The 21,234-nt window shown below is 40.2% G+C and overlaps 1 protein-coding gene across 1 annotated transcript in view; it reads left to right on the forward strand.

Moving 5' to 3' along the window:
• The first annotated feature begins 2,498 nt into the window (after positions 1–2,498).
• Positions 2,499–21,234, forward strand: part of LOC140726034 (anoctamin-7-like) — a 62,877-nt gene continuing 44,141 nt past the window's right edge. Inside the window, exons 1-3 of the mRNA XM_073041930.1 lie at positions 2,499–2,759; positions 10,170–10,337; positions 14,081–14,135. Of these exons, the coding sequence (XP_072898031.1) occupies positions 2,499–2,759; positions 10,170–10,337; positions 14,081–14,135 (484 nt within the window). The remainder of the gene's footprint in view (positions 2,760–10,169; positions 10,338–14,080; positions 14,136–21,234) is intronic.

The following is a 21,234-nucleotide window of genomic DNA, read 5'->3' on the forward strand; positions in this document are numbered from 1 at the left end:
AAATAATAACTAAAAACAATCATCGCCAAATTAATAATAAAAGCAATCATAGCCTTTTCACGTAGAAGAATCCTCAGAAAAATCAGGATAATTTCAATTATATTAATTATTTTCTAATAACCAATATCAGCACTGGTTCTAGAATCTTCATTGAAACAAATATTATAGTTTTTTTTTGTAGACTTCATATTGTTAACAGTTTGGCACATGGCTGGAAGCAACCAATAGCATTCAGAAGGGCCATTTGAAGGGGAATGACTAAGTTATGCTACAGTGTCAAATGTTGGAATATCCTGTGATAGCTCATAAGAGAGAAAGATTTTACATAGCTGGTGGTACTTTGCTTAGTATATGTCGATGTGGCCAGCTTCTTGACTTCTCAGTTCAGGCATGCAGTTCCAAGTTTTCTCCAGAGAACAAAAACAGACAATCATCTAAGGAACGCAAACACAAGGAAATCTGCAGATGCTAGAAATTCAAGCAGCATACACAAAATGCTGGCGGAACGCAGCAGGCCAGGCAGCATCTATAGGAAGAAGTACAGTCGACATTTCGGGCCAAGACTGTACTTCTTCCTATAGATGCTGCCTGGCCTGCTGCATTCCACAATCATCTATGGAAGCTTTTTTCTATGTAAGGTTCAGCTCACCTTTTAATTAAACTTGCTAAATCATATGTGAGTCCTGAGGGATTTATCTCCCTTTTGGCATTATGTAAATGCCCTGGGAGTATTCTGATTTCTTCTCCCATTGTGAATTATTGAAGGGCGCTAATACTAAATAATATAGCAAAGCAGTATTTTGTAAATGCACTGTGCAAACAAGCTCTGAAGTTATAATGAGTTTACATTTTTATTTACATTTTTCTTGTTCTCCATGAACTCAGTGAATTTTGCTTGGATGGAATTTCACCGTTGCTGACAGCAATGTCCTGTTCATTGAATCTTGGACTCCCAGGACAAGTCTGGAAATGTTTTTATTTTTCTGAGGAGGATGCATTAAAATACCAATCTAGAATGGGAACCGTGACTCATCGTCCCGCTTGAAGGATGCTAAGGCAAATTTTGCTTTCTTTATTGCATATTTTTATTTTAGAACATAAGAAATAGGAGCAGGAGTAGTCCATTTGGCCCATTGAGCCTGCTCCACCATTCAATAAGATCATGGTTGATCTGGCCATAGACGCATCTCCACCTACTTGCTTTTACTCCATAATCCTTAATTCCTCTACTATACAAAAATCTATCCAACCTTGTCTTAAATACATTTACTGAAGTAGCCTCCACTGCTTCACTGGGCAGAGAATTCCACAGATTCACCACTCTCTGGGAAAAGCAGTTCCTCCTCATCTCCATCCTAAGTCCACTCCCCCGAATCTAGAGGCTATGTCCCCTAGTTCTAGTCTCAACTACAAGTGGAAACAACTTTTCTGCCTCTATTTTATCTATCCCTTTCATAATTTTTTGTTTCTATAAGATCTCCACACGTTCTTCTGAATTTCTGTATTTAACAATTTTAATCCACTCAACCAACCATCATTATAGTCCACGCTTACAATCTTTCATAGTGTTTTGTGAAGTGAGAACTAAATATGGACTATTGACAGTTATGTTAATATATATATATTTCAAAACTTTGTATAACAATTTCACTCCAATTTCATATTTCCTTGTCAATGACAGAGAATCCCATATGACTTCACACTGCCTTTCAACACTTTTAAAATATGATTTTGGGTAAGGTGTAAAATGGAAAGTACAAGGTTGAAAAGGAATTTAAATCATATTTCCAACCACTGAGTCACTGCTACACCTAGTTGCCACTTCTACATTGATAGTTGGAGAGCGTGCCTTGGATTTGAATTATGGTTGCCTTCAATTGAACCTCTCCTTCACTAGAGCATGACCAGTCTTCAGAAACCGCTACTTAGGAATCCACAGTCTGCTTTGTTGGCAAATGGTTGGTGGGGTGGGAGAGTTTAAGAGAGGAGGTCACTCTATTCCACACCCTGATCCTCTGCTCAAGATCCAGCCTGATTTCATTCCACTTATCTAGTTACATACAGCTTCTGATCTTCCCACCAGTTTAGTATCATTCCCAGGAGTTTCATGGAGGAGCTTCACCAGGTTGTGAGTACACCTGAGCAGAATTGTTTGTCTCTCCTCTCCAGAGAATAACATAGATACAGAAACGGAATGGAGAAGATCAACTTAGAAGCGAAGAACAAACAAGCAGGCAGGACAGTCGAAAGTAGTTCACTTTCGCGCCAAGGAAGTGTTCATAATCTAGTTTAGATGAAAAGGGGCACCTGTCAGTTGTTGTTTTTAATTAACACGATTGAGAGCAGGGAGACACGGAGATTTCCCCTTCAGAGTATGCTCTGAGCTAGGGTACGTGTACAGGGTGGCGTGACAGGCAGCTAACACTGCCGGAGGTACATCGGAGTAGTCCGCTCAGCCCGACCGCAGTCGTGCCAATTGCCAGAAGCACCCTACGATAATGACGGAAAAGATTCCAATTATCGATTATGTGTTAGTATATGAATGGGAACCGGGAAGCATCGATCCCTACGCAGAACAGAGACTGAGGTTTCTGAGGGATGTAGAAAACACCGGGCTGCGAGTGGACCACCGTTTTGCCGGAGAGAAAGGACTGACAGCTGGGCCAGCGGCTAAGTACCAGATCGTTAAAATCTATGCACCGTTTGAACTTTTGAGCTGGACGGCTGAGAGAATGAAATTGAAAATGCCTTTGGCTGAGGTGAGCACTATCAGTTCTTTACTAAATCTGGAGTAAGTTGGAGGTTGTCTTGCGTGACGATTATCATCTATTTATTTTTTTCAATTTATTAAATGTTTCTGTTTTTGAAATATTTCAATGTTGAGGGAATGTTATTGAACAATATGCAAAATCACGTCTGAATTTAAAATTTGTATATAAACGGTTTATTGTAAAAATGTATAATTTGCTATTCTGCAGTTCGACGCAGTGAATACAGGTAAAAGTAATACGGACTGGGAATTAAATTAAGAAAATGTTGGAAACCCCGAGGAGGTAGGTCTCTGAGAGAGAAACAAAGTTGCAGATCGAGGATTTTTCAGCGGCTTCAGAAAAAGGTCAACAGGTCATCGACCTGAAAAACGAACTGTTTTTGCCTCTTCTACATGCAAACTCGATTACTGTACCCCTTTTATCCTGTGTTTTCCGGCATGTTGAAAACCTAGGTTTCTACGAGAATAACAAAGATATGTCAACCTAAAGTATAGGCACTCACGTTTTGAAGATGGGGTAAACATTTGCTTTGGATTGGCTCTGTGGAGACGCAAGGAACCGCAGGTGTGGAATCTGGAGTAATAAAGAACCTGCTCGTGGGCTTCAAACTGCGTTTGTGGAGGGAAAGGAGTTGCCAGCGTTTTGGGTCAAGACCCTGTCTCATGACTGGGAGTGGAGAGTGGAGATGACCTGTAATAGGGGGGGGGGGTGTTGAGACAGGAGTTGAGGTGACTGGCGAGCTGAGGAGGGGTGAAAATGACAGATTGGTAGTGACAGAGAAGGAAGGGGAGGGGAGGGGAGAGGGAGTGCAATTGAGAGACCATGGTAGGTGGATGATGGAGGCAGACTAAGAGAACAAAACGGCAGATGAAGCAACGTGTCGGGAGGCAAGCTTAAAAAGCGAGAGATCCACTGCTTGAGGGAAATAAGCAGAAACACAAAGGGCTACCAGTGCTGAAATCCAACCATGCTAACTCCAGAAGGGTCTTCCTGCTCCGTGCCTCATCAGCTGCCTCCTCTCAGTAGCTGAAGATCTGTGCCCTGAATGGCAATGTGGATTCTGTCCACCAAGAGCCCCAGTAGACATGATCTTAACCTCATGATAACTCAAATAAAACATTTAGAAAATTCATGGAACAGTGTCAGTCACTATAGCCCTTTTGGGGTATATTAAGAGACATAAAATTAAGAGACAGGATCCTGGCTAAATAAATCCAGAGTTTTCCTGGTGACTTGACTCCGAGGATTGTGGTGGAAGGATAATTTTAAGATTTGAAGTCTGTGCCTAATGGTGTATGACTGCTGGGACCTTGCTATTGGAGTTATATACTAACTTAGATGAGAATGAAGGAGAGAAGATTAGCAAGCTTGTGAATTACGTAAAAAGTGTGGGTGCTGTGGATAGCAAGAAATGTTGTCACAGGGTACAGGAGGACACAGATCAGTTGGAAAGCTGGACAAAGCATTAGCAGGTGGAACTTAATCCTGCCGAGTGTGAAATGATGCATTATGACAAGTTAAGTAGCTATAGGATAAGTACAGTAAATGATAACTCACTGAGGAATGTTAATAAATACGAAGACTCTGAGTCTAAGTCACACAAAATGCTGAAGGAACTCAGCAAGTCAGGCAGTATCTATGGAGGGGAATAAACATTTAACTCCTCAGCTGAAACCCTTCATCAGGACTGGAAAGGAAGAAGGCAGAAGCCAGAATAACAAGATAGGGGAGAGGGAGGGAGTACAAGCTGGAAGGTGATAGGTGAGACCAGGTGAGGAAGAAAGTGGGTGGGCGTGGGATTGAAGTAAGAAGCTGCGATAGGTGGAACGGGTAAAGGGCTGAGGAAGAAGGAATCTGATCAGAGAGGAGAGTGGTCCATGGGAGAAAGGGAAGGAGGAGATGGGCAGGTGAGGAGAAGAGAAGGGGTGAGAGGGTACAGCACAGAATCAGGACCTTCAGTCCATCTAGTCTGTGCTGAACCATTTAAACTGCCTACTCCCATCGACCTGCACCAGAACCATAGCCTCCCCTACCCTTACCATCCATGCACCTATCCAAACTTCTCTTAAATGTTGAAATCAAATTTGCAGGCACTGCTTGTGCTGGCAGTTCACTCTACACTGTCACAACCCTCTGAGTGAAGAAGTTTCTCCTCATGTTCCCCTTAAACTTTTCATCTTTCACCTTTAACCCATGACCTCTGGTTGTATTCCAACTCAACCTCAGTGGAAAAGGCCTGCTTGTATTTACCCTATCAATACCCCTCATAATTTTGTACACCTCTATCAAATCTCCTCTTAATCTTCGTTGTTCCAAGGAATAAAGCCCTAATCTATTCAATCTTTCTTTATAGCTCAGGTCTTACAAACCCAGGAACATCATTGTAAATTTTCTCTGTACTCTTGGGTGAATAATGACCAGAAGTTAGAGAAATCAATGTCCATGCTATTAGGTTGAAGGCTATGCAGATTGAATATGAGGTGTTGTTCCTTCAGTCTGAGTCTTGCTACATTTTTGTGGTAGAGGGGGCCTTGAGCAGACATGTCAGAATGGGAATGGAAGTCGAATTGAAGCTCTGAATGGTGGTGAAGTGCTTGTTTATCCCTGTAAGCATGACAAGTGCTACATCTCCTTCCTCACCATTATTTAAGGGCCCCTAACAGTGAGGCGGTACTTCACCATGAGTCTGTCAGGACCATCATTTGTATCCAGTGCTCCCAATTTGAGACTCAACGCAGACTTCATCAAGCACCATTGTTCTGTCTGCCACAAAATGCAGAATCTCCTGGTGGTTAGCCATTTCAATTCAACTTTTCATTCTGGTTCTGAAATGTATGTTCATGGTTTCCTCTACTGCCACAATGAGACCAAACTCAGGTTGCAGGAGCTACACCTCATATTCCGTCTGGGTTGCCTCCAACCTGATGGTATGAAAATTGATCTTTCTAACTTCCTGTAATTTCTCCCACTCCCACTTTTTCTCTATTTTCGTTTCCCATTCTAGTTACCTTCTCACTCCTTTTGACCTCACCAGCCCATCACCTGCTTCTGGTTCCACTCCTCCTTCCCTTTATTACAATACCCTATTGGATTCCTCCTCCTTCAGCTCATTACTTCTTCCATCTATCTCCTCCCAGCAACTTATTTCATCCTGCACCCACCCACCTTCCCCCTTACCTGATCTTACCTATCACGTGCCAGCTTGTGCTCCTCCCTCCGGCCATCTGATTATTCTGGCTTCTGCCTCTTTCCCTTCTGGTCCTGATGAAGGGACTTGGCCCAAAATGTCGACTGTTTATTCCCCTCAACAGATGGTGCCTGATTTGCTGAATTCCTCCTGTATTTTGCATGTGTTGCTCAAGATTGCCAGCATTTGCAGAAACTTTTGTGTTCAGAGTCCAAGTCCACAGTTCCCTGAAAGTGGAAACACAGGTTAATAGGGTGGTTTTAAACAAAAAGCATAAGACATGTCTTCATAGGTTGGGCACATAATATAAGTGTGGGGAAATTACGTTAAAACATTCTGCAATACTGGTTGGAGAATGTGCTCTACCAGAGCTATACACTTGGAGTATTATGTGTAATTCTGGTTGCCAAACCAAACCATCACTGTCCCAAAACTTTTCTCAGTCTTTCTTGCTGAAATGTTGCTCCTCACCTCCAACTAACTTCCCACAGGAGTGGATCTAATCTTCAGAACTAATGGGAAACTGTTCATCCTCTGGTGACTGTACTCCAAGAACCTAGGACAACCAGTACACTCACATAGTGTGCAGCTGACATTTGTGCTTGTGCACCATTCAGAGACTGACTTGTTCACTGAAACATACAAGAGTATTGTCCATGAACTCAATATCCACAAAACAAAAATCATCCAGCAACATGCCATTTTGCTGTGTTTCATGTTCTCCAATGATAAATGTTTACAAGAAACCCTGGAAAACCTGGACCATTTCCTCCATCTTGGGAGTTACCACTTGGTGACGATAGATATCAACAATGAAATTCGCCATCTTCAATGTGCCACTACAGATCAGATGTAGATAATCCATATCTCAGCTGCATAGAAAAGGGAAAGGATCATTGTTACCAAATTGATCTCAGACAAAGCTCAGGATCAATTGAATTGCAGTGGTTTCTACCCTCCTATATGCTTTTGAGACCTGGATTATCTACAGCCAACAACTCAAGTTTGTGGAAAATATTCCACCCACACTATATCCTAACTTAACGCTGGTCAGGACCCAAAACTCCAGAGGACATCAGTGGCCTATCGTTGCTTTGCTAAACAGGGAGCTTGGCATTTGTTGCCCAAAAAACTGACCATATCTTACTTCCTTCTCTACCTTGGTCTTCCTCATTTGCACGAGCATGTGCAAAAGTGTAAGGCAAGCTGAGTTATGAACCTCTGACTGCTGAAAGTTCCCTCTGGAACAGCTGGTTGCCATTTACTTAATTTGGCTTTTTAAAATATATTCAGCTTTTCCCTTGTTCTGAGGTAAGATGTACCTCAACATTTTGTTCTCCACATAGATACTTCATAGTTTATTGAGTGAATGGTTTCAGATTACCAACATCTGCAGTAATTTGCTTTGTTTTGAATCTTAATAAAGGACCAATGAAATAGTGAATCTCAAGCAGAAGTATCTATAAGGGATACTGAAAGAAATTGATTGGCCTGTGGCAAATGGCCACAGATCTAATTATATGTTAACTATATATTTTGCCTGTAATCTTAGTAGTGTCATATAGAAGTACAGCACAGAAACAGGCTCTTCAGCCCATCTTAGTACATGCCAAAACCATTTAAATTGTCTACTCCCATCGACTTGCACCGAAACTATAGTCCTCCAAATCCTTACTATCCATGTACCTATCCAAACTTCTCTTAAACATTGAAATCAAGCTCACATGCACCGCTTGTGCTGGCAGATCGTTCCACACTCTCATGACCTTCTGGATGAAGAGGTTTCCCTTCATGTTCCCTTAACTTTCTCACCTCTCATCCTTAAGCCATGACGTCCAGTGGTAGTCCCACCCAGCCTCAGTGGAAAAAAGCTGGTTACATTTAGCCTATCTATACCCCTCAAAATTTGTATACTTCTATCAAATCTCCTCTCAATCTTCTACATTCTAAAGAATACAGTCCTAGTCTATTCAACCTTTCCTTATAACTCAGGTCCTTCAGAGCTGACAACATCCTAGAAAATTTGCTCTGCATTTTTTTCAACCTTGTTTACATCCTTCCTGTTGGTAGTTGACCAAAAACACAGACAACACTCCAAATTAGGCCTCACCAACATCTGATACAACTTCAACATCACATCCCATCTTCTGTACTCAATACTATTGATCTATGAAGGTCAATGTGCCAAAAGCTTTCTTTATTAACCTATCTACTTGTGATGTCACTTTCAATGAGTTATGTACCTGCACTCCCAGATCACTTTGTTCTACTACACTCCTCGTGCCCTACTGTTCAATGCATAAGACTTACCCTGGCTGGTCCTAACAAGTGGCAAAACCTCATCCTGGTCAGCATTAAGTTCCATCTGCCATTTTTCAGCACATTTTTCCAGCTGATGCAGATCCCTCTGCAAGCCTTGATAGCCTTCTTCGCTGTCCACTACACCCCAGTCTTGGTGTCATCTGCAAATTTGCTGAATCAGTTGACCACATTATCATCCAGATCATTGATATGGAAGACAAACAAAAAGGACCCAGCACCGATCACTACAGCACTGCATTAGTCATAGGCCACCAGTCAGAGGTAGACATTCGAGTGATTGAAGCTTCTTGACCAGCCTCCATGTGGGACCTTGTCAAATGCCTTACTAAAGTCCATGTGGACAACATCCACTTCCCTTGCCTTCAACTAGTTTTCTGGTTAACTTCAACTTTCTCTGTAAGATTGGTTAGATATGACCAACCACATATGAATCCTTGCTGATTATCCTTAATATCTAATTATCCATGTCTATCCAAATATATGGTCTCTTAGAATACCTTCCAATAACTTTCCCACTATTGATGTAGAACTAGTATTATTATTATTCTAAATAATTCTAATGAATTGCTTTTATCAAAACACAAAATGTTTTTAAAATTAACATTTTTGATATGCTGGGTTACAGATATCCTTACGTACAAAAGCCTCTATGATGTTGTAAAATTCAAAGTCTAACACTGTATGTTAAAAAAAAAGTTCATTCTTACAAACAGCAGGTCTAGTGTCCTCTTTTTGTTAACTTTTAGTAATTGTTCTTTCTCATCAGTCTTATGTGCTTTTGATGCTACTCATCACAAAATTATGAAGCTATTGTGACCGTATTGAGTGATTTTTGCATATTTTCTGACTCATAGATGTCTGCAAAAATGAAACCTGATCATTGGCTAGGAATGGCCTGTATCTAATTAATTAATTAATTAGAGGTAACAGGCCCTTCTGGTCCAATGAGCCCACATCACCCAATTACACCCGTGTGATGAATTAACCTACTAACCTGTACATCTTTGGAGTGTAGGAGAAAATTGGAGCACCTGGAGGAAACACACACAGTGATGGGGAGAACATACAAACTACTTACATACAGCCACAGCCAAGAGCAAATCTGCAGATGCTGGAAATCCAAGCAACACACACAAAATGCTGGCAGTATCCGTCCTACCGAAGGGTCTTGGCCCAAAACGTCGGTAGTACTCTTTTCCATAGATGCTGCCTGGCCTGCTGAGTTCTTCCAGCATTTTGTGTGTGTTACTTACATACAGGGGCAGTATTGAACCCCTATCACAGGTGCACTTAAAACTGTTACGCTAACTGCTATGGTACTGGAATGACTCTGTTTACCAGAGGAACTAGAATTGTATTGCCTCACAGACCAAGAGAAATGTATTACATTTTTATCTTCCTGTAGTTGTAAATAAAATCTTTGGATAGCATGAAGTCAGTGTTAAATAGCAGCTCCTGACACGCACTAGGATGCTGCTTTGGGTTACCTACCAGCTGAAGAACTTTGGCAGGGTTCCATGTCTCAGCCCCAACAGACCTTGATTCATGACCCCCTCCACACCCCAACCACACTACCTTTCTCCCCTGTATCCAGCATTCTTCAGACTCCACAAACCTCATTTTGTGAAGAAAGGGATCATTCACTTGCACCTTGTGTCCCACTGAATTTATTAGCAACATCCTCAAACAAAAGAGGTATTGGTGAACTTTGTGACAATGGATGAATGTGCCAGAGAATGCTTTGAACTGTGTGTCTGGAAGTTGTTTGATTTGCAGATGCAAATGTTCATATTTTTAAAGTCCGCTAAGAAAAGTTGTGAATTTGCTTTTGCAGATAGACATGATCTATGAAATATTGTATTGACTAATGTGCTCTTGTTCTTTTCAAGGTTATTGAATTGAAAATGGCTGGGTGTTTTCAGAGATTCATGTCCCATTTTAAAACTGAAACTGTAGTCAACCATATCAGTGCACATTATGAACATGAGAAAAGACATCTATTTAAAGGAATTGAAAATGAAGAAGCATTTTTTCGTCCTGCACTGAGATCTCTCATTGTGAGTAGTTAATTTTATTGTGATTATTTTTTCTGATTGGGAGTTATTCCAAATAGCCCTCCATTATCTGTTGAAATATGTTTTGATCAGTGCCACATTTTTCATTTTGGTTTTAGACTGATCAAGTTCTGATCTAAAACAGCCACAGATGTTTTATACAACACACACACAAAATGCTTGAGGAACTCAGCAGGCCAGGCAGTATATATGATGCTGCCTGGCCTACTGAGTTCCTTCAGCATTTTGTGTTTTCTGCTCGGATTTCAAGCATCTGCGGATTTTCTCTTGTTTGATAGATGTTTTTTGTGTAACACCAGTGGAATGGACATGTAACATTAAACTGGCCTATAGTATAATCCCATCAGTGTCACTGCACTTATCCTCTGTTGATGAGATCTCCAGTATGTCCTCTCTGAGTACTGTTGTGACATTGTGACTTTCTCCCTTACCAGTAGTGCAATCCCTCCACTTTTTCTCCCTCCCCTCTCTACCATGTCTAAAACAATGAAACCCAGGAAAGTTGAGCACCCAGTGTTGTCCCTCACACAGCAGGGTTTCTGTAATGATAAGAACATCAAAATTCCATGTACTGATCCAGGCTCAATGTTCATCCTCCTTACACATAATACCAGCACTGAATAAACATATTCGAGCCCAACAGACCCACAATCTCTATTTGACCATAAGATATAGGAGCAGAATTAGGCAATTTGGCCCATTGAGTTTGCTCTGCCATTTCATCATGGCTGATCCATTTTTCCTCTCAGCCCCAATCTCCTGCCTCTCCCCCACCATCTACTTTCATGCCCTGACCAATCAAGAACCTATCAACCTCTGCCTTAAAGGTACTTAAAGGCTTGGCCTCCTTGCTGCAAGTGGCAAAGCATTTCATAGATTCAACATTCTCTGGCTAAATTAATTCCTCCTTATCTCCATTCTAAAAGGATGCCTCTGTGTTCTCTGCCCTTAGAGTCTACCACCATAGGAAACAGGCTGTGTCTTCTGGCCTTAGACTCTCCCACCGTAGGAAACATCCTCTCCACATGCACTCTATCAAGGCCTTTCACCATTTGATAGGTTTCAATTAGGTCCCCCCTCATTCTTCTGAATTCTAGTGAATACAGGCCCAGGGCCATCAAATATTCTTTATATGACAACCTGTTCAATCCTGGAATCATTTTTTGTGAACCCCCTCTGAACCCTCTCCAGTTTCAGTACTGTACATCCTTTCTAAATAAGGGGTCCAAACATGCTAACAATACTCCAAGTGAGGTCTCACCAGTGCTTTATAAAATCTCAACATTACATCCTTGCTCTTATATTCTAGTCCTCTCAAAATGAATGTTAACATCACATTTGCCTTCCTCACCGCAGACTCAACCTGCAAATGAACCTTTAGGGAACCTTGCACGAGGACTCCCAAGTCCCTTTGCGCCTCAGTATTTTGTATTTTCCCTCCATTTAGAAAATAATCAACCTTTCATTTCTTCTACCAAAGTGCATGATCATACACTTCCCAACACTGTATTCCATCACCATATCTTTGCCCATTCTCCTAATCTACCTAAGTCCTTCTGTAGCCTCTCTACATCCTCAAAACTACTTGCCCCTCCACCTATCTTCATATCAACTGCAGACTTTGCAACAAAGCCAACAATTCCATCATCCAAATCATTGACATGTAAAAAGAATCGGTCCTCACACAGACCCCTGTGGAACACCATTAGTCACTGGCAGAAACCAGAAAAGGCTCCCTTTATTACCACTCTTTGCTTCCTGCCAATCAGCCACTGCTTTATCCATGCTAGAATCTTTCCTGTAATACCATGGATTCATAGCTTGAAAGTAGCCTCATGCATGGCATCTTGTCAAAGGCCTTCTGAAAATCCAACAACACAACATCAACAGCTTTTCCTTTGTCTATCCTGCTTGTTATTTCTTCAAAGAATTCCAACAGATTTGTCAGGCAAGACAAACCTTGTCCCCCATTACCACATCTCCAGCATCGTTTTCCAGTGGTCCGATATCCACTTTCACTTCTCTTTTACACTATATATCTGAGCAAACTTTTGGGATTCTCTGTAATATTATTGGATAGCTTATCTTGTATTCCATCTTTACTTAGGGACTTTTTAGTTGCCTTCTGTTGGTTTTTAAAAGCTTCCCAATCCTCAAAATTACCACTAATTTTTGTTCTATTATATGCCTTTCTCTTTGACTTTGATTTCTCTTGTTAGCCATGGTTGTGTCATCTTTCCATTAGAATACTTCTTCCTCTTTGGAATGTATGTATCCTGTGCCTTCCAAATTCCTTCCAGAAATTTCTGCCTTTGCTGCTTTGCTGTCATCCCTGCCAGTGTTCTTTTCCAATTAATTCTGGCCAAATCCTCTCTCAAGCCTCTGTAATTCCCTTTACTCCACTGGAATACTGATACATCTGACTGTAGCTTCCCCTTCTCAAATTTCAGGGTGAATTTGATCATATTTTCTCTTTCTTTAACCTCTCTAATCAATTTAGGTTCATTGCATCACACCTAATCCAGAATAGCTGATCCCTTAGTGGACTCAACCACAAGCTTCTCTAAAAAAACCTCATAGGCATTCTAGAAACTCCCCCTTTGGGAATCAAGCACCAACTTGGTTTTCCCAATCTACCTGCATATTGAAATTCTCCATGACTATTGTAACATTGCTTTTTCGGCATGCATTTTCTATCTCCCATTGTAAAATGTAGACCATATCCCTACTACTGTTTGGGTCTGTATATAACTCCCATCAAGGTCTTTTTACCTTTGTAGTCTCTTAGCTCCATCCACAATGATTCAACACCTTCTGACCCTATGTCACCTCTTTCTAATGATTTAATTTCATTTTATAAGTCTGTTTCTTAGTGTCCTTCCTTTCAGTGAGCTGTCATACTATCTTTCTTCCCCTCAGTCCACCATCTGTTGCCCCACTGTCGTGATTTCCATCCACCTGCCTTGCTGTTTTAGACCATCAAACCAGAAATCATCCTGGCGAGGATATTGGTTCAGATGCAAACCAGCCATGAAAGAGAGCATAGTGATCCATAAATCTGAATCCTTCCCTCCTGTATCAGCTCCTTAGCCTCACTATGTATTTCTTATGTCACTGGTAGTCATCATGAAATAACAACCCTGGAAGACTTGCATCTTAATTTTCCACCTAGTTCTCTGAAATCACTTTGCAGGACCTCATCCATGCACCAGGCTATGTCATTGCTACTTAATTGGACCATGACCTCTGGCTGCTCACCCTCTCCTCTCAGAATGTCCTGTACCCATTGCAAGATATCCTGGACCCTGGCACGAGAGAGGCACCCACTGTCCTGCAGTTTCGATTGTGGCCACGGAAAAGTCTTTCTGTGCTCCTTAGATATTGTATGCTGTGTGATGTGGAACATTGACTGTTCAATATTTATGGTATTTGAAATTTAGTAATGGCAAGGGGACATTTAAGAATGTCAATGAGCAAACTGCAGTAATGTACAGACCTGTTTTAAATATTAACCAGTATTGACTCTAGTTATGTACAAAACCTACGTAAGAGACGGCTGCTATTTGCTTGCACATACATATTATTAAGCTATTTTATATTGAGCCATGATATATGATATAAAGGAATTATCTATTAGCCACCAAATTTTTATATTGGAAATTGGGCAATTTATAGTTATAGGGATGAATGCCTTACAATACCCATAATCTTCTCCTGTTTTCCAGGTTCATTACATTCTTACAAACATACCTATAGAAAATGGACATGAAGATGTGGAAGGTAACTTTAGTTTTGGCATACATTTCAGCCAGTGTACATGTACATTTATTTACAATGCGTTCATTACCAAGTTAATGCATTATCCAGAAACCATTCTATAAAGACTTTTCTGTAAATTCTCCATTCCTTTGACATCCTTAGTAAAGCACAGTGCAGAAGATTTGCCGCAATACTCCAGCTGTAGTCTAATATGTACTGCACTTAGATTTAAAATAACTGCTGGCTTTTGAGCTGTGTCTCTATTTTCCCCAAAGCTATCTTGTTAACCTATACTGCCATATTCACAAGTACTTTTCCAATACAAGCATTCTCAGACCTCTCCCTCTTTGCAGTCCAGTTAAATTGTACCATTCAGCCTGTATTATCTTCCCTACCATGATGAGCCAACTCATGCTTTTTGTCTATTGCAATTCATCTGCCCAGTACTCTACCAGGCTATCGGCCTTCTTCTGAAGTGGCTTGCTGTCTTTACTACTCTTCCAAGTCTTATTTTGCACACAAATTTTGGCATTGTGCTTTTTGCCCCAAGGCCTAAGTTTTCAAGATAGTTTATTATCTTGAACTTTGTTCACTTATAGAACCCCCAATGTTCGAAGCTGTTCTTTACTTAGCACCATCTTGAAAGACCTAAGAAACACAGAACTTAATAGTTTTGTTTCACATTTACTCTGCCCAACAGGGAATTAGAGCAGGCAATTTAATCCAATTTATCGGTTGAAGTTTATTGATCTTGAACCGCTCACTGTAATTTGTATTGGTGCAAATCAAGCCTGCTTTCTCATAGAAACATAGAAAACCTGCAGTACAATACAGGCCCTTCGGCCCACAAAGTTGTGCCGGACATGTCCCAACCTTAGAAATTACTAGGCTTACCCATAGCCCTCTATTTTTCTAAGCTCCATGTACCTATCCAAAAGTCTCTTAAAAAACCCTATCTTATCCACCTCCACCACCATTGGCGGCAGCCTATTCCACACATTCACCACTCTCTGAGTAAAAAACTTACCCCTGACATCTCCTCTGTACCTGCTCCCCAGCACCTTAAACCTGTGTCCTCTTAAGGCAACCATTTCAGCCCTGGGAAAAAGCCTCTGACTATCCACACGCTCAATGCCTCACATCATCTTATACACCTCTATATGGTCACCCCTCATTTACCGTCACTCCAAGGAGAAAAGGCTGAGTTCACTCAACCTATTCTCATATAACCTATTCTCCTGCATAAACTTCAACACTCAATATCTTTAAGAACTGCTTTGTTTCTTCACACAGCAAAATTACATTTGACCTCAAATATTATTTGAGGCCACAAACTATGAACAATTACTTCAAATGTAGTCTTATCCAGTTAAAAATTGTCTAAAGATGAAATGATCTTAACACAAATGTGGTATTGTCAATAATTATATTGATTGGAAACCTATGCTACTTCCATAGTCCTGTGAACCAAAATCTACTTTTTCAATGCACTTCCTCTAAGTGTTTTCTTTTTTAAATATAAGGGTTCTCATTTCTTCTCTGCTAATATGGTGGGACTACTTAATTATTGACGGTAATTTCCTATTTTTAAACGTTGAATTCCGCCTGTAAATATTTATACCTTGCTTTGGTTAGTGCAGAATTATTTTTTCTGAATGTTGTTTATCACTTGTTGTTGACACCTGCCCACCGTTTGGCACCACAATTGTATAATGTGTTTTCTTTCAAAACAATATGATACCAGGACTTCGCCTGCCAAATATAAGGCATATGGTTCAGAACAGTTCATTGCAAAGAATTGAATTGAACACCTTTCCCAGCTTTGTTTTTCTGATGGCAGATCTTCCACGTTTTGATTGTCAGACTGAATTTGTTATTGAATGTGTTGTGTAGTGGAAATAGCCACCAGAGATTAAGAGCTCCTCCAGCAGAGCACGAACAACTGAAATCATCCAGCATTTCTATTAGCAGTTTGTTGTGCAGAAGGAAACTTCTTAAGTTGGGTTGGTGCAATAATTAGAACAACAACATAATAATGTCTAAATATTTTTAAATAATATGTGAACATTCTATTAAAGTCATTTACTTTTGCAGCAAACAAACAAAAAATTTCAACAAATGTTCCTGCTCTATCGTACCTTCTTTTGAAAAAGGCATTCAAATCTTCCTTTGTCCCGCATGACATAATAAAAGGGCGATTGGATAGTGATTCCAGTCGACGTTCCCCTTCACGAAACACTGGTAAGTTTAAAAAAAAACCTGCCCACCATGACTGTAGGTGTGGTGTGGTTTCTTACATTTCTGTTTGTTTGGCAGGACATGAATGATACCGGCAAAGCCAGCGTTAATAACTCATCCTTAAATCACCTTTGTGAAGGAACTGATGAGCCACCTTCTGAAAGTGCTGCAATCCTGCAGGTGAAGGTGCTCCTACAATGCTGTTTGGGGAGTTTCAGGACTCACACCCTATGGTAAAGAAGGAACAGCAAAATATTACCAAGTCAGCAGATTGTGTGACTTGGAAGGAAATTTGCCACAATGATATTCTGCTTTCCTGTTGCCTTTGAACTTCTAGGTGTTAGGAGCTGTCAGTTAAGGAAGCGCTGTTGGGGCAGGCAAGGGCTCTTATCTGCTGTGCTCTTTGAAGATATTACGTACCACAACTGTAGTACACTGCTCATGGAGGGAATGAATCAAACAGGCCGCTTTGAACTGGATTGTATCTAACTTTTTGAACATTGTTGGAGCCACATTCACTTATTTAAGTGAATAAAGTAATTCACATTATTTAAGAGTTTTCTATTACACTCTTGATTTGAAATGTATACCAGGTTGAAAGGCTTTGGAATGTCATTCACCACAGGATAGCTAATGTCTGATCTACTCTTATAACCACCGTAATCTAAGAGAGAAGTAGAATTTTCACTGTCGATAATTTCAAAGGTAATTATCAAATTACCTTTGATATTTCTCTTTCCTTTCCAAAAAACAGTGTAAATTACAGTATTTCCATCAGTTTTTGGTTTTAATCTCAAATTTCCAGCATCAGCAATTTTCTTTACCTTTCAAGCTTTTTCCAGAATTTGATTTTTCCAAAAGGGCAAATTGATTTTTCCAACCTGTCTGGCATCATATTTCCTTTTTTAAAAATTTGCATACTAGAAGAAAGAGTTGTTGTCTATATATGAATCATTTCATTATAAATCGTCTCCAGTCAGACTACATTCCAAGGCACATTTACCCAGTCTTTCGTCAGTAATAAAATGTCTTCATTTTGGGTGTTTCTTTTAGATCAATGTTTACTTCCTCAGTGAATATATTGTTTCTAATGGACTTGAATTTTTAATTTTCCTTACACTTTTCTGAGTGAAACTATACCTATCATCTTTCCAATCAGCAGTAGAAAATTGAGGATAAATGGCTTGAAATGAAACATTTTGGACTGCACAAATGTGTTCACGTTACATTTTGCGAACGTGAAGCGAAGTTCCATCTGTAAACCAGTATCACACGCTGGCAATCTGAATCTTGCATTGCATTTGTCATTTTGGTGTTAGACTTTAGAGTTCGGTGATGGCCCAAGTACCGAAGGAGAGACACAGACACAGAGTGAACAGTTCACTGAGGTTTAACAAGAACTGTACAGGATAAGGAAAGTAGTAAGTTCTAGGCCAACAGTTCCACCAACTAAAAACTAACACAGTCACTGTGGCCCAAAAGCAGTAATGTAGAACTAAATTAATACCACTCCCTTAATGCGTTTAACTAAATCACTCATCTTTCCCGGAACATGGACTAAGGTAAGCAGGAGCAATGTCATGGCTGTGCTTTGGTCAAGACTGAAGCGAAAGGAAGAGAATTAAATAGAATTACAAAGAAACCCTAATTGACTGGAATGTGCACATTCTCACGCGCCTGATTGCTGCCTTTCAGCTGCCCGCCTGCGAAAGTGCCCAGATTCCACGGTAGTGTCAGATCAATTGTCATTAAGAAGTAACTTATACTAAATGCTAACTCAAATTTTAATCATATTGTAAACAATTTTTTTGAATTTCATTCATAGAGAATATTTGATTAACTTTACAGTTTTTTTCAACCACTAAAAATCTTGCTAGGAATGGGTAGATAATAAACACTAGAGCACTTGATGGCGTGTGAAAAACCTTGACAACAATGAGAATGCATTGAGAACTGTGGTCCCTGATGCCATGATGCTGAAAACCAGACTGCTATTTACTCCTTTAATACTCTGCACTCAATTAAAAATTGAGTTTGTTTTTTTTAAAATACACTTGTAGTTTGAGTTCCTTATTTTTTCTGTTCTGCTTGTCTGGTCTTCATTCGGTACATTGATTGGCTAAAATCAGCATTTGACAAGCAAGAAATAAATATATTTTTTAAAACTGCACTTTCATATATTGTATCTTAGAAAATGTTCTGCCAAATATAAAACAGGATTGAACTCCTGATGAATGTTTCAGATTAAATGAACATATCAACTCTACAGTTGCTTGGGCAGCCAATGAGATTATTCTGAGATCAGAAAATGAAGATATTGTAATGGGCAAAACCTTTCACTGTTCACCCACTAATGCATTCTAAACATTATCAGCTCACCAGAAAGACCCTTGATTTTTGCTTTGCAATAAAGAATCGTGTTATTGACGAATAAAGTATTAAGTGTGGAAAATCAATGATAATCTTTATTATCAAAATTGGATTGGATAGAAAAGCAACTTTCAGCCATCTTTATGCATAAAGAGCAAATAATGTGATTTTTGGCATGTTTAGGTATTTACAGTTCTCACTGTTGGAGTTCATCCATCAGATAATTGGGGATATACAATCACAATGAAACACAAAAGCAATGTTGTTTTGGTGTTCTGGTTTGTCAACTTAATTATTTCTTCAGTGCGTGCAGCTGCCATTAGTTGGTTGTCAGCTTCCACTTGCAGCTCATTCCACGTTCTCAGCAGCCTTGTGAATGACAAAGTTACACCCTGCCCCATGTGCCTCTTAAACACTTCATCTCTTAATGTTAACCCATTACCTATAGCTCTAGTCTCACACAACCTCAGTGGAAAAAGATTGCTTGCATTTACCGTAACTATGCCACTCGTAATGTTATACAGTTCTATCAAATCTCTCCTCATTCTCCTACACTGCAGGAAACAAAGTCCTAACCTATTCAACCTTTCCCTATAACTCAGGCCCTCAAGTCCTGGTAACGTCCTTGTAAGTTTTCTCTGTACTATTACAACCTTATTGATATCTTTCCTGTAGGTCAGTGACCAGAACTGCACACAAGACACCAAATTAGGCCTCACCAATATCAAATACAAGTTCAACATAACATCCTAACTCCTGTACTCAGTATTTTGATTTATGAAGACCAATGTGCCGAAAACGCTCCTTATGACCTATCTACCTGTGATGTCACTTTCAAGGAATTGTGGATTTGTTTTCCCAAATCCTTTTGTTCTACCACACTCCTGTTCACTGTGTAAGTACTACCCTGGTTTGTCCTCCAAAGTACAACACCTCACACCTGTTTGCATTAAATTCCATTTGCCATTTTTTCAGCCCATTTTTCTCAGCTGGACAAATCTCACTGCAAGCTTTGATATCCTTCTTCACTGTTCACTACACTCCCAGTCTTAATGTCATCTGCAAATTTACTGATTCATTTCTATCCAGATCATTGATATAGATGACAAACAACAACGGACCCAACATTGATCCCTGCAGCACACCACTAGTCACAGACCTCCAATCAGAGAGGTAACCATTTACTAAAACTTTCTGCCTTCTCCTGCAAAATCAATGTCTAACCCATTTTACTACCTCATCCTGAATGCCAAGTGACTGAACCTTCTTGACTAACCTCCCATGTGGAACCTTGTCAAATGCCTTGCCTTCATCAACTTTCCTGGTAGCTTTCTTGGAAAACTCTGTAAGATTGGTTAGACATGACCTACCATGCTCAAAGCCACGTTGACTGTCCCTAACCAGTTCCTGTCTATTCAAATAGTCACCATCTGGTCTCTTATAACACCTTCAAATAACTTACCCACTACTGGCATCAGGCTCACTGGCCCATAATTTCCCATCTCATTCTTAGAGCCTTACTTAAACAACAGAACAACATCAGCTATTCTTTAATTCTCTAGCACCTCACTTGTGGCTAAGGATATTTAATTCTAGAGACCCTGCAATTTCTACATTAGCCTCCCACCTTATCAGCCTCTGGGGATCTATCCATCCTAATTTGCCTCAAGATAACAAGCATCTCTTCCTCTGTATCTGTATATGGTCCATGACCTCAATGCTACTTTGCCTCACTTCCATAGACACTGTCCATTACCCAATTAAATACAGATGGAAAAAAAATCCATTTAAGATCTCCCCCATCTCTTTCAGTTCCATGCATAGAAGACCATGCAGACCTTCAAGAGGACCAATTTTGTCCATTGCTATCCTTTTGCTTTTTTTACATCTGTAGAAGCCATTGAGATTCTCATTCACCTGGTCAGCTTAGAGCAATCCCATGCCTTCAGTTAGTCCTCCTGATTTCTATATTAAGTGTTCTCTTGCCTGAAACATTTAGAGAAAAGCCAGGATATCATATTAAGACCATAAGACATAGGAGCAGAATTAGGCCATTTGGACCATCAAGTCTGCTCCACCATTCTATCATGGCTGGTTCTTTTTACCCCTCCTTAGACCCACTCCCAGGCCTTCTCCCCATAACTTTTGATGCTGTGTCCAATCACGAACCTATCATTCTCTGCCTTAAATACACCCAAAGGCCTTTGGTAATAAATTCTGCAAATTCACCACCCTCTGGCTAAAGAAATTTCTCCGCATCTCTGTTTTAAATGGATGCCCCTCTACCCTGAGGCTGTACTCTCTTGTCCTAGACTCCCCCACCATGGGAAACAACCTTTCCACGTCTACTCTGTCTAGGCCTTTCAACATTTGAAAGGTTTCGATGAGATTCCACCACCCCCCCACCCCGCCAATCCTTCTGAATTCCAGCAAGTATAGATCCAGAACCATCAAATGTTCCTTGTATGATAACCCTTCCATTCCCGGAGTCAGCCATTGTTTTTAGAAAATT

Source organism: Hemitrygon akajei, chromosome 4 (genome assembly GCF_048418815.1).
Source record: "Hemitrygon akajei chromosome 4, sHemAka1.3, whole genome shotgun sequence".
Lineage (NCBI taxonomy): Eukaryota > Metazoa > Chordata > Chondrichthyes > Myliobatiformes > Dasyatidae > Hemitrygon > Hemitrygon akajei.